The sequence below is a fragment of the Onychostoma macrolepis genome, chromosome 25, assembly GCF_012432095.1.
Source record: "Onychostoma macrolepis isolate SWU-2019 chromosome 25, ASM1243209v1, whole genome shotgun sequence".
Classification (NCBI taxonomy): Eukaryota; Metazoa; Chordata; class Actinopteri; order Cypriniformes; family Cyprinidae; genus Onychostoma; species Onychostoma macrolepis.
In genome coordinates, this window is record NC_081179.1 from 14,293,194 (window position 1) to 14,307,412 (window position 14,219).

Below are 14,219 nucleotides of genomic sequence, written 5' to 3' on the forward strand. Positions count from 1 at the left end.
TATGCAGGCAGTGTAATGTATCATTCGTTTTCCAGCGCTGCTAGAGTACTTTTACATTTGATGAATGACATACTTGTTCAAACATTCCACGTTTCAATGGAAATATCCCTGTATTATAGAAAGTCTGCAATTCACTCAGTAGCATTTCTGCCTTGCATCATTTAAACACTGATTTAATCTCACAATAATGACCAGCTTGCTGTACAAAACAGTAAGGGATTATTATACAGGCTTTAGTTTGTTTTGCCTACAGTAATTCTCTTGTTTTTTTCACATGATTTCTGCATTGTATCCTAGGGGAAAGGTTTAAACCAGGGATTTTCATCCCAACTAAGATCAGTAAATGCTATGAACTTGTCATAATGGTTAGGCCTAAAGCAGGCTTATGATGAATTTAGGTTAACCCATTTGTTCCCAAATGTTTTCCAGTTCACATTAGCACATATGAAACGAAGAGCATGTCATTTTTTTTTTTACAACAATGGAATGACAATATGAGGCATAAATCTGACAGCTGACAAGTGATCATGACAGAGAATTTTAATATCATATTAATAACAGTCCTTTTAAATATCATAGCAAATATTATCCTATATAACCTATCTATATCTGTGCTTCCTTTAATGGAGTCTTGAGACAGAGGTCATATACAGTATCTGGTCACGTGACTTACAGCACACTTGTAAAATTTTAATTAATATGCTCTTTTACTTATATTTAAAATAGCTACAACTTGTTTCAGACCCTTCAAACTGAAAAGCAATTTGAATCACAAATGTGAAATGCTGGGTTAAATTCATTAGCCATTGTGTGGAAAACTTATTGAAGGTGATATATGACCAAAAACATATTTAAGCAAATATACTTGCTTCATGCATTTATTTGCAATCATAAACGAACATTGTAACGCGGCTAAAATGCGTAATATTCACAATATAGCACAGTCTTGAATGTCTTGCTTTTTTAAAAATGAAGATATAACAATATTATAAATAAGTTATAAGCTAAGCTATAACATTAAGGACACGGTTTTATTAAAACGATATTTTTGTGGCATCCTTCTACACAGTCCCTACCAGAAATAGGATCCGTTTGAGCATTTTTTTAACCTTCTTAGTTTCACTTTAAGACCCAAAGTGAACTTGTAAGGCTCCTGAGTGCAATTAAACTACTCATAGTATCATACCACAGAAGAAAAAAAAACTCAACCCATATCTAAATAACCATATAATTTATGCAACGGGGCCACTCATCAGCCAATCCCTAGCGCGCATGCGCGTACTGCGGACGGCGTATGTTGTTTCACAGGTAAAGCTGAACCAATGGGCTTCAAAGTCACGTACAAGGTTCAAATGAGCTGTCAGTGTCAGTTGCTTCATGGTTAACACATTTATCGTTCCCTTTTGGTACCTTAAAACTCAAGACGTCAATAAAATTAAACCACACTGGGACCCTTATGAAATAGCCTAAGTGTAAGGATCATCAAGGTTGTTTACTGTAAGGGTTGGGAGAATCTGAATCATCTGCTGCCTGTGGAGGGGAGGGTGATCAGACGGCTGTTGTGTTGGGAGAAGGGCAGATATCCGCAGCATTCCCCTGCATCCTCCAGTAATCCCAGTGCCTCTCCTTCTGTCTGTCCATTCTCCAAGTCCACGTTCATCTGGAGAGACCTCGTCTGCTTCTGTAGGGTTAAAATGGCCAGCAGCTTCGCACGGATTTTGTCCAGTAAAAGGAAGGTGGGAATCTTGTCGTTGGTCGGTGCAGGATCTCTGACCGTGGGATTCTTCCTGAATAGAGAGCAGCATGTCAATGCAGGAGCGCACGTCCGGAGAATCTATCCTGCTAGGTAACTACAGCCATGTCCTGTGTTTTATAACGACAATCTCTTACATAAAACAATGAAATATTGTGAGAGAATGCCAAACAAACCATGCATTGTATTGCAAAAATGCCTAAGTGGGCGTCAAATATGTTCATTTTATGAGTAAGGAATGATTCAGTTCCACGGTCTCGTAGCGATAAATAAGCATTATATATATATATATATATATATATATATATATATATATATATATATATATATATATATTATACCTTTTAAATTTTATTGTATATCGTTTCGTTTAGATCTTTTAAATACAGTAGAATGAACCCTTTTATTTTTACACCTTTCATGTAGCCTACTACAAAATGATGATGATGGATGCAAAATTTTTTTTTTTTTTTTTTTGTATGCATTTAATATCATAATTCACATTTTGTCTTAAAAGTGCACATGTAGTGGTTGAACGTTGGCTGTGTCAAAAAACAGGTTTTAACGCGTACAGAACGCGTCTATGAGATTCAAGAACGCCGTTTTTTGTGAGCGGCTCAAAAGGTTTTGAATGCGGTTATGACGCTCTAAGCGCTATTTTAATTTTCATTTGCATTTATTTGTTTAACCTTTATTTGCCCCGGCAAGTTAATTAAGAACAAGTTATATTTTCAATAACAGCCTGGCAGTGATGAACAACTGTCTTGGTAGGCAGCTTGTTGTCCTTGATTTTCAGCTCAGTTCTTTATCCCAACAGTGCTGAATATCCAGATTTGCGGAAGCACAATAACTGTATGGCCAGTCACCTGACTCCTGCTGTATATGCCAAGCTGTGTGATAAAACCACTCCGAATGGTTACACTTTGGACCAGGCTATGCAAACTGGCGTGGACAACCCAGGCCACCCCTTTATTAAGACAGTAGGAATGGTGGCCGGAGATGAGGAGTCATATGAGGTGAGAGGATATTATATATCACAGATTTGGCATATTAAGAGGTTAGCATTTTTGGAGCACAAAAGTAAATCAAATATGTTTTGTGCAGGTCTTTGCTGACATCTTTAACCCAGTCATCAAAGAAAGGCACAATGGTTATGACCCCTGCAACATGAAGCATCCCACTGACCTGGATTCCAGTAAGGTAAGTCTCGGAATGCCTTCATAATTCATTTTTCACACTTTTCAAATGTGTTTTTTAAAGTAGATTTTATAGATATTTTTAAATATATTTATAGATAAATTGTATGATTTTAACCATGTCACAGACTCAGACATTGCAAACATTGTTACACATGTTAAGAGTATTTACTTTAGTAATAACAGTATATTGTACACAATTACAAGCAACTAACACAGTACATGTTGTTAATTAATTACTTAGAACTCATTGGTGTAATTACACTTTAACAAGGAAACATATCTATCTATCTTCAAAATGATATTGAAATGATATTTCATTATATCAAAAAATAAAGAGATACTATTTAATTGTGGGTATTTAGGAATCATAAAATGTTAGCCATGGAATTTGCCTTGGCATGTCACCAGTTTTTTTCTAAAAATTGCATGAAAAAAAGTTGGCATGAAATAAACATTCACCCTATCTGTTTTCAAATGCATGTTATAGACCTTAATGTAAACAATTAATCTCTGTTTTTTTTTTTTTTACCTTTTTGAAAAAAATGGATCTTCTGGTGAAAATGACCTACAATCAAGGAAACATATATTTATTTTTGTTAATTTTAATTTAAAAGCTACATTTTACATTTCGGTTTTAAATGCTTTGGGTTTTTTCTAATTTAATACTCAGATTTGTTTAATCTGAGAAAAATAAATATTTTGAAAAAATACATTTGCAATTCAATTTGAAACTTTAAAATGCCATTTACACCACCAAATTACACTGTGGGGTAAAAAAAAAAGTGCACACAGTTATATAATATCACTATAGTTTGGTATTTCTGTTTTTTTAAGATTTACTTTTTGGCATTTTTAGCCTTTATTTGGATAGCACAGTTAATTAACAGGAAGCAAAGTGGGAGAGAGAGGGGGCGGGTTAGGGAAAGGTCCATGAGCCAGGACTCGAACTTGGGACGCCTGAAGCCAACAGCACTATATATCTGTGCACTGCCACGAGGCTATTGGCGCCGACAGTTTGGCATTCTTTTCCATTTTTTAACTGGAAAGGCAGGTCACAAACACAAGTCCTACAGTTTCAAGTTACATCCATTATGTTCATCCTACTTTCATCCCATCAGATACGGGGAGGCCAATTCGATGATAAGTACGTGCTGTCGTCTCGAGTCAGGACAGGTAGGAGCATCCGCGGCCTGAGTCTGCCCCCGGCCTGCACCCGTGCTGAGCGCAGAGAGGTGGAGAGGGTCGTGATCGATGCCTTAGCAGGCCTAAAAGGGGATCTGGCTGGAAAATACTACAGCCTCACTCTGATGACTGAACAAGAGCAGCAGCAGCTCATTGATGTGGGTATATTCACAAACGTGATGATATGTAACTCAATAAGTTTTCATGCTGACCTTTCGTTTTGCTATATAGGATCACTTCCTGTTTGATAAGCCTGTGTCGCCCCTGCTGACATGTGCAGGCATGGCTCGCGACTGGCCCGACGCAAGAGGCATCTGGTGAGTTTGGAGTGGTTTGATGGCAAATGATGTCCTCTGACAGGACTGCGTTTCATCCAGAAATAGTTTGAAGCAACCTCTACGGCCACGTGCTGTGGTTTGATATCGATCACGGAGTGTACCCATGGCTCACTTACATCTCCTGTATTATTCATCCTCTTTTTTTCTCTTCTTCCTTCTGCCTGCAAGGGAAAGTGTGCCAGTGTTGCCAGACTCAATTTGGAAATTACCTTTGATTTAATACCCTGATGGTTTTCGAGCTAACAAAGCACTTCTGATACCATTTGAGACTAAAAGTGAGACTAAAATATAATGAGGTCAAGGGTAACTAGGTTTGGGAAACGAGAACAGATTCTTATTTTAAAAATAACAGAACCATTTTGACAATGTGGACGTATTGGCATATTAAATTACGCAACAAGCATGAAACAAAAAAGCGCAACTATTGTAGTCCAGCTGAATGACTCTTATCAATTGGTTGTTTTAGTAAATAAAAAATATGCAGTGCAATCAGTGCCATTCAATTCCCGAATGAATGACTCTAAGTCAATCCTTTTTCAGAATCAGAAATATACAGCGCAACCAATGTAGTCTAATTCCAGATCAAAGGCCTTTGAGACGATTCTTTTGACTGAATCAGAATCATACAGAACAGACGGTATTGTCCGAACTCCAAACAAATGACTCCAATAAATCGGTCCTTTTTACTGAATCCAAAACATGCAATGCAACCAGTGTAGTCCGATTCCCCAATGAATGAATTTAATGATTCAGTCCTTTTTAAAGAATCAGAATCATACAGTGCAATCAGTGGAGTCCGATTCTCGAATGAATGACTGACTCATTTGTTGTTAGAAAATAAGAAATGTACAGTTCAAACCAATATAGTCAAGCCTCCAGATCAAATGCAAAGATCTCCAGATCTTTTTGACTGAATCAAAAACATACAGGACAAGCAGTGTAGTCTAATTCCAAAGTAAATGACTCTGAGTCTTTCTTTTATGTTGAATCAAATTGTTCATATGGTAATGTGTGGCAAAAGATACACATTTTATCAGTGGTATTTTATAAATAGCAATAAGTAATATATTTTCGGTAACACAATAAGGTTCATTAGTTAACTACATTAGTTAACATGAACTAAGATTAAACAATACTTCTACAGCATTTATTAATCTTGGTTAATGTTAATTTCAGCATTTACTAATGCATTATTAAAATCACACGTTGTGCTTGTTAACATTAGTTAATGCACTGTGAATTAACATGAACTAACAATGAACGACTGTATTTTTATTAACTAACATTAACAAAGATGAATAAATACTGTAATAAATGTGTTGATCATTGTTCGTTCATGTTAGTTAATACATTAACTAATGTTAACAAATGACACCTTATTGTAAAGTGTTACCATATTTTCACATTTTTTTGTCAATATTATTGTTTAATATACTGTATGGGTATGTCGCCTTTTTAAAAAAAATGAAAGTCATTAATCATTTATTTTTTATGCATTGCAATTTTTATATTTATGCAATGCAATTTAAGTGCAAAAAATGTTAATGTAATTGTTCTTTCAGTTAGTAGAAGGACTCTTCTCACTGAATATTAAAATCTGTCATATTCAAATCTCAGCATCACACACTGTTTTATTTATGCACATGGTGGAGATCTCTTCAAAAGCCTCATTCAATTCAAAAACTTTTGTCGTCACATGCATATATTTACAGGCCAAAGACATTGGCTTCAATATTTCTGCAGAAGATTATAATGAGATGCCTGTCAATTCCAGGCACAACAATGAGAAAACCTTTCTGGTGTGGGTCAACGAGGAAGACCACACTCGTGTGATCTCCATGGAGAAGGGGGGCAACATGAAGAGGGTCTTTGAGCGTTTCTGCAAGGGTCTCCAAGAGGTGAGGTCATGCATGTGTATTGTGTAGTGTGTGGCTCTCAGTCACTGTTAAAACTGCACAAGCCTCCATTATTTATCTAGCAGAGATGCTGCAGCTGTGTTTATTGCAGCTCAGAGCAATACCCTTTTATGGACATACAGTTGTAAACACATTGTCCTACCAGATGGGCATCTGTGTGTATGTGTGGGTCTGTCTTAGTCTGTTGCTCATTCTAAAAGGGAATCATAAATATATGTCGTATGTTTTATTTTTAATTGTTTTTAGTTAAAACAGATCAGTCTTGTATCTTTCTCACAAGACTCTCTCTTTGTCCCTCAGGTTGAGAGACTAATTCAGGAGAGGGGTTGGGAATTCATGTGGAACGAGCACCTGGGTTACATTCTCACCTGTCCGTCAAACCTGGGCACAGGGCTACGAGCTGGCGTCCATGTTACTCTTCCTCGCCTCAGCAAGGTCCTCGTTCTAGAAATACATTATAAACTTATGTCATGTTAACAATTTTGCACCTTGTATGTCACATGCGTGGTAATATTAATGCATTTCAATATATATTTTCACTTTTTCTTGCAGGACCCTCGTTTCCCTAAGATCCTGGATAACCTGCGACTCCAGAAAAGGGGGACTGGAGGAGTGGACACCGCAGCTGTTGGAAACACTTTTGATATTTCCAATCTGGACAGGCTGGGCCAATCAGAGGTCAGTGGAGTCACAATAAATAAATATAAGTTTTTAAGAAATTAGATAATGATATTCAAGTTCTTCATTACTTTGTCTAAAAAAAAAAAAAAAAAAAAAAAGATTTTAAATGTTACAAGTAAATTTAGGCATCACAACATTATATAATGTACTATATGAAAAATGAATTTTGTGAGAGATTACATTTAACAGTGTTATCAAATTATTAGTGCTTTAAAGTGAGTGTGAGAGGCTTAATATACACTTGATGAAGGCTTGAATATATATATACACACACCTGCCAAGGGCCATTGACGTGAGAGAAATTACAGTCCATAAATATTTTTATATTTATATGTAATATCTGTATGTGCATTATTTTGTTAAAAAGAGGCAAAACATTGGGAAAACAGATTGCAATTTATTATTATTATTTAATCAAATTATAAAAGTTAAGGAATAAATAAATATCACTATAATATTACTGAACTGCAAAGTATTTCATAATTTTAATTTATATCGATTTTTGTGAGAAGCATCTTTACTGTGAACAGTGAAAAGATAACAGCACATCAGATTACATATTTGTATAATTACAATGCAGTCTTTGTGATTTCATAATCACGCTAAACCATATTGCGCTTTCAGGCATTGTTAAAATTATTTAAAAAAAGTTACCGGCCAACTGGTGAATAACGGTGTTTCAAATACTCGCCAAAGATGATTTTTTTGTCGAATTTTGCACTTGGCGAGTGTTAATTTCAGGCCCTGGGTACCAATATATTGTGTTAAGTAAATGATAACAGAATTTTCATTTTTGGGTGAACTTTCTTTAAAAACTGGAAAAAAACAAAAACAAAAAAATATGCAATTACCTCACCATGATTTCTTGTCTCTATCAATATATACTCAGGTCCAGCTGGTTCAGACTGTGATAGATGGAGTGAACTATCTCATCGAATGCGAGAAGAAACTGGAGAGAGGACAAGACATCAAAATCCCTGCCCCCATCAGCCAGTTTAAATAGACTGGCAGTCTTGCTTGGCTCCTCCCTTCTCCTGACTCCTCCCTCTTGTGTGTTCCTTCCTCCTTCAATATTCCGCTGATTCTGATCCATAAGCATGCCTCTGTGTTTCGCCAGACAAACCACACTCTAGTATAAAACAGGAGTGAATGTATCGTACATCATGATTGTGTTCATGTGGCGCTATTGATTTGTCACATTGTAACTTACTTGATTGTGTTGCAATAATACTATAATAGCCATTTTCAAGATTTGCCTCAGGTGTCAGAGAATTAAGCAGATGTTTTTGCTGAAGATGTTGAAGATATAAATTGCTGAAGGGACTCGGAGAGTGTTTTATTGTACATTTTACTGTTGTTTTACATGAAGTAAGCGAAAAGCAAAACTATAACTGAAATAATTCACATTAAAGGTGCTCAATCATATTTTTATGTTGCACTGGGAGTTGTCTTGTACTGACACCTAGTGGTGTGGATGAAGCATGGCAGAAACGTTTTATTTGCAGTCAGCCATGATTGATTGATTCCATAAGTACAAGTCCAGCAAGTTATGTGATTTCAAAGTGACCGCCCCCATGAAGCGACTCAATAAACTTTTGGTGCCAGTGCCAAGGTGACTTTTGAGAGAGTTCAATGCTCAAAGTCACTTTAGCTAATTAGGTAGTATCTAAGGTGAAGTCACAAGACTTGCACATCACATTAAGTCAGACAGACAGATTGATAGATTTAATCAAATTAATTAAAAACAGTCAATTGCTAACAAGCAGGTACCATTTCAATATATCATAAAGATGAAAAGGTTTATTATCTTACTAATGCAAATGTTACTGATGTCTACTAATGTCACTTTAGAAAGTAATTAAACTATATACATTTTATTAGAAATGAGTGTGAACTGGAAAGAAAAAAAAACATCTTTAATTAAAGCCCCCATTCAGTCTTCGTGACGGAGAACAGAAGTCACAGAGCAGGTTTGCTGATGCATTCTTCTTACTTTTCTCAGCATTCATGCAGGTTAAGGAAACCCTGAACTGTCATAACAGATAAAAATTAACTAGTGACTTTTGTTATATTAAATTAAATTATGATTAAGTTAAAAGCCATTAAAGAGGAAGTCACAAAGGGGGTTAAACATTTTTGCAGCATTGTATGAAAATCTCTATCCAGACATGATCAAACATAATGTTGCCACTGCAATCGCTTATCATGGATACCCACCTAATATATCCTGGAGCCGGTCCATCTCCTCTTGGTTGTGCTGGAGCTTTTCCATCAGCTCGAAGTACCTGTGGAGATGGTCTTCACGCCAGCACTCTGTCTCACAGTCATCCTGAAACTCAGCCGCCTGAATAAACGCTTCCAGACCCATGTCCCACTCCAGCTCACGTCTCGAGGTATAACCGTCCAAATTAGCATTTTGACTTGGTTGTTCTTCCTCATCTTTGGCAGGTTTGTGGTCCTTCAGTTGGTTTGTTTGGCTTATTGCCCTGAAATCACAAATTAAAGTTGGGGTTGGGTGTTAGGGGGTGGGGAGAGGTGTTCTCGTTCGCTGCTCATTGCATTTCAACAGCTTAAAATCATTGTTTTTAAACCGCAATGCTTGAAAATGCGTGCAAACGAAAAGTTTTCATGATCACGTAGCACAGCAATGTCACGTGAGTGTGTAACTGTGACAGAAACAATAGTCCAAAATTGCCCACCCCTGTTTTAACATGTTTGACAAGCCAACATAAACTACATGCATCTAGTAAATCAAAATATATTATTTGTTCACCCCATATGACTTGCTTTGAACATCTCTGCTCTGCGCAGGATATTCAATTGCTGCACCTCTTTGGAGAGATTGTTACGAATTTCCTGAAAATCATCAACTGTGGACATAAAGGAAACAAATGAATTGTTACGGTTAAGAATATACATACACTACCATTCAAAAGTTTGGGGTCGGTAGTCGGTAATTTTCAAGTTGGAATTTTTTATAGAGGAAAAAAATAATTTGGAAGAAATATACCCAGAAATGCACTAAAACACAATTAATTATTTTCACCTTGTTCTGGGTTTAATTTAGTGTATCATGCAATACATAAAATCACTGGGTTTAGAACAATCAGTATTTCTTTATATATTGTAAGAATGCTTACTTATGAGGGTCATAAACACACAGGTCATCAAGGCTCCGAAAACAAACCACACCATAATGAACAAACCACAGAGTCGATGGTTTAGCTCTGGAACTCTCTGAATGTCTTTTAGTACATCAAGCCAGTGCTCCAAGGTGAAAAAACTGAAGAGTGTGATGAATGCACTGGATAAATCTCTAAAAAAGAAGAGAAGCACATTCATTAAGAATAGCCCACACCTTATAAAATAAACTGTTCAAGTTTTCACAATGAAAATGCCCTCACTTGAAATCATTCTTGTAGAGCAGACCTTTAACGTTGGAGTTGGTGTATTTTTCAAACAGAACTACTCCAAACGCAGCAAAAACTAAAAAGCTCATTACCAGCACTGGAAATATCAATTTCACGGTCTGTTGAAAGTAGTTAGCATTGTTAGTTTTAATGAAACATTGTTTCTTACACAGTACAAGCTTATGGATAACTGCATACCCCACATGCGTGGTAGATTATCTGCAACATAAGACGAATATCCTGGAATCTGGAAACGATTTTCAAACATCGGAGGACACGAAACTGGACGAGAAGTTTTAGAAATTTTTGCGATATTAACGCACCTCTGAAGGTCTCGGGGACAATCGCTGGAAGAACAGGCTAACAGAAAAAATGTATTACGTCAAGTTGTTGACCACATGTGTAAATTTTGAAAGTATTCCAGGTTCAGTACTTCAACTGATAGCACTTGATTATAGTGAAAAACAAAAAAAAAACATCTCTTTCCTTTTTTAAATGATCAGAATTGAGGTTACATTGAGGCACTCACTATTGAAGTGAATGGAGTACATTTGGAGGATTTAAAAGCAGAAACGTGAAGATTGTTATCTTATAAAAGCACAAGCTGTAAAGCTGTTCAAGTAATATTTCATTTAAAGGAACAGTATTTGGGTCATTTTTAACCCCGAAGCAGTAGCGGGAGCTGTGGTTTTACACATGATCTTTTACTTAGATTTGCCTCAAATTACTTCTGCAAAATACATTTAGCCTCTTACCTGAACCTCACGTGAACTTTTAGAATTGAATTTTGTTGGTAAAATTGAATATGCATGCACAAAGATGTAACTGACACAACAAATAAACTATACCTAATGAACCACAGCCCAAAAGGGTAGAGTCGGTCTAAATTTGAAAACAAAAAAGAGGAAACGTCTGCATGTCACTCTGCTGCCACCTATTGATGAAGCATTGCAGATTCAGGTGGTGATCATCTTTTTCCATCTAAAAGTGAAAGTTTATTAAAGCTAAATTAATTAACTAATTAACATATTTTGTTTGAAAACTTGGGACTGTTTTTGAGCAGCATGATTTACAAGTTGAAATTACAAGTCATTAGTCATTAACGGAGTTAATTCTGGTAATCATCATTGAATTTTTTCTTATAAATTTTATATATATTTGCTGTAATTTTTGTCAAATTTAAAATTTCTAAATTGTTTTAAAATGTAGTAAATAACAGTAAACAAGGTAACATTCAAAACTTTGACATTTTTGCACAATAAATAATTAATAAGGTGTTACTGATCAGATATGGTTTTAGTCGAAAAAAAAATATGGGGTTATGACTATTTGACAATCTCACGTTTCAATGGGTCAAAATTAATCGTGAATGTGTATACAGTTTTTTTAATGCTATAGGACAGGAGGGTTAATGTTTGACAGTGTTGCAAAAGGTGGAACTTTGCTATAACTTTACAAAGATAGTAGTGAGCAATTTTTCACGCAAAAATCACGCTATATGCTATAGCTTTTATTGAGTATTTTACGGATTACAAATCAACCCAATTCACTTCCACTGTAAGTGTCTCACTGTAACCCAGACTAAAGAAGACAAAGAAGATTTTTTTTAAGCATTCATACCATCAGAGTCACAGCAAAATCAAAGACGTTCCACGGACTTTTCCAAAACAGCCAGAAATCGTCCAGCCACTTCAGGATGATTTCTAAAACGTAAACTTGTAGTATAGACCAGTTCAGTAGTTGTAGAACCACCAAAAGGATGTTTATGCTTGGATCCTTATAGTCATGAAACTCTGAATACGCAAACAGAGACTGCTCATGAGTGATTTACATATTGGTCTCCTTTAACCTATAATACGGACCAACTTAAAAATCGTTAGCTGACCTCTCACCTGCTTCTACTGATAGTAAAGAAACATTCAAAACGACAAGGATAAGCATAATAGCTTTAAACACACTACCTAATGTATTTTCATTAAGGAAAGTACACTTTCAGACAGTCTCGAATTTAAAAACTGTGCTAAAACAGTGTATAAAAGGATACTCTCTAAGATCCAGTGTGCAAACATATTCAGAGGAGGGTATCTTGAATGGCGGTTCAGCACACGGTTCAGTCTGCGTTGATCCAGAGTAATGCTGTCTTTTCTGTGTCGACTGATTTCAAACCTCACCAAGTGATTATATTCATTCTCCAGACTGGTGTATCGCTCCAGATCTAAGACACAAATATGCATTTAAAAAGAAAATTATTTCCTTTGTTCTTTTCAGCTGATATTGTACCCCTTGAAAGTGAACCCTGTTACCATCATATCTATCTGTTGGTCATCATGACACCATCATGCCCTTAGGAAGTGAACTCTTTTAAGTGCACTCATTTTTATCACTTTTTTTATGTTAATTTATTCTAACTTGTGAAACCTGTTACCATTATGGCTTACAGTTCACAACTATTAATTAAATAGTAATCTCTAAAAATATAAGTAATTCTCTAAATTTGAAGAAGCACACACAATGTCAATTTTAACCTTAACGTTACCTGAGGACAAATATATTTGTACCCTAATATATATTAAAGCGTATTAATATAGCTTCAGTCAACACATTGCAATTTAATAACAGTTAAAACATGATTTGATTGTATTACATACCAGTCACATCCTTGACGCTGTGTTGTGGTCTGTCTTTGTGCTCCTCGCGCTCCGGGAGAAGATCGCAGAGATCTGCCATGTTGATGAGTTTTGATCGAATAATCTGCGCTCTCGGAGAAAGGTGTTCCTTCTCACTGGAAATGTTGTCCTCATGTTGGTTTGACTCACAGGTTTTATTTTCCTGACCTTTAATGACACCGCTCATTGTAAATGTGGCAAAAAGTACAACTAAATTCAACCGACTAATTTGCAGCGAGCATGACGTCACACAACATTTAACGGTCAAAGGATGTGAACTTTATCGCTTTAGGTGACGTGACCCATTTATTTATTTATTTATTTATTTATTTATTTATGTATGTATGTATGTATGTCTTGCGGGTTTGTCAATAGCACTAAAATATAAATTGGCAAACTGAGGTGACTTGGTTGAGTGGGCTCATCCTTTTCATTTAAATAATAAACTCAAAGACGTTTTCATAAGTGAAAATATTTACCCAAATTGTCAGGTTTAATTTTTTCCCCACAGAAATATTACTGTAACATTGGTTACTTCTCTTAGGCTACATACCTGCAGTCTGTCAAAAATAAATAAATAAATAATGCTCCTAGAGACAATGAATAATTAATTTAAAATCCCCCTATTTTGATCTCTTTATGGGTATGGATATAGGCTAAATTGTCTTTACCTGCAAAGTTGATCAGAAGCTTCACACACAATAAAGAGACAATTAATTTTGTTCCCTTCAGTGATTTTCTTCCATAAGATGACTGTCACAATGTGTTGGAATGTTGGATTCTCCAATAAAAAGATAAAAACACAAGGATTTTCTTCTGTGTTTTAAAAGTGTTACTATTTCTGAGCACGAGAATCCGCTGAAAACGATTCAGTTTGTGAGTGAATAGAACTGAATCGCAAACAACTTCAGATCTTATTCATTCACGAATGTATCATTGCTCTATTGTAAATAGCTGGAAAAGAAAAGAAAAAAAAATACACATAGCCTAGCATAATTGCTGAATAATTATTGTGAAGTCTGAGAGCACTAATAAATGTATTTTTTATTTTGCATTTTGTGTTGAATACAGTTT

General features: G+C 35.7%; 2 protein-coding genes across 10 annotated transcripts in view; one reads left to right on the forward strand and one right to left on the reverse strand.

Moving 5' to 3' along the window:
• ckmt1 (creatine kinase, mitochondrial 1) overlaps positions 1–8,494 on the forward strand; it is a 26,161-nt gene extending 17,667 nt beyond the window's left edge. For 3 of the 4 annotated variants that reach the window (XM_058766508.1, XM_058766510.1, XM_058766511.1), the window contains 9 exons: positions 1,650–1,846; positions 2,571–2,769; positions 2,858–2,953; positions 4,071–4,292; positions 4,366–4,451; positions 6,247–6,370; positions 6,689–6,823; positions 6,941–7,066; positions 7,959–8,494. In XM_058766508.1, coding sequence (XP_058622491.1) covers positions 1,695–1,846; positions 2,571–2,769; positions 2,858–2,953; positions 4,071–4,292; positions 4,366–4,451; positions 6,247–6,370; positions 6,689–6,823; positions 6,941–7,066; positions 7,959–8,072 — 1,254 coding nt within the window. In that variant the 5' untranslated portion in view covers positions 1,650–1,694 and the 3' untranslated portion in view covers positions 8,073–8,494. Of the gene's footprint in view, positions 1–635; positions 1,847–2,570; positions 2,770–2,857; positions 2,954–4,070; positions 4,293–4,365; positions 4,452–6,246; positions 6,371–6,688; positions 6,824–6,940; positions 7,067–7,958 lie in introns of those variants that run through there. The other variant, XM_058766512.1, reaches the window with a different exon arrangement.
• Positions 8,068–13,401, reverse strand: LOC131533974 (cation channel sperm-associated protein 2-like). Of its 6 annotated transcripts, none has more exons than XM_058766505.1 (10): positions 13,128–13,401; positions 12,524–12,694; positions 12,372–12,440; positions 12,100–12,182; positions 10,678–10,839; positions 10,474–10,598; positions 10,210–10,385; positions 9,843–9,939; positions 9,287–9,555; positions 8,068–8,198 (listed from the first exon to the last, which is right to left on the reverse strand). In XM_058766505.1, the coding sequence occupies exons 1-10, from the start codon at positions 13,330–13,332 to the stop codon at positions 8,137–8,139; spliced, it is 1,419 nt and encodes a 472-aa protein (XP_058622488.1). In that variant the 5' UTR covers positions 13,333–13,401; the 3' UTR covers positions 8,068–8,136. The 6 variants fall into 6 exon arrangements, with proteins under 6 accessions (XP_058622488.1, XP_058622487.1, XP_058622485.1 ...); XM_058766504.1 differs by having other exon boundaries at positions 12,100–12,194; XM_058766502.1 differs by having other exon boundaries at positions 12,100–12,272.
• Between the last annotated feature and the right edge of the window lie 818 nt (positions 13,402–14,219).

Bases quoted from the DNA above. Each gene is read 5' to 3' on its own strand.
- LOC131533974 (XM_058766502.1), bottom strand. From the start codon at position 13,332: ATGAGCGGTGTCATTAAAGGTCAGGAAAATAAAACCTGTGAGTCAAAC. The intron at 12,441-12,523 runs GTATCCTTTTAT...AAAATACATTAG, and splicing joins TGCACACTGGATCTTAGAGA to GTAGTGTGTTTAAAGCTATT. The intron at 8,199-9,286 runs GTGGGTATCCAT...GTTTTATACTAG, and splicing joins CCGGCTCCAGGATATATTAG to AGTGTGGTTTGTCTGGCGAA.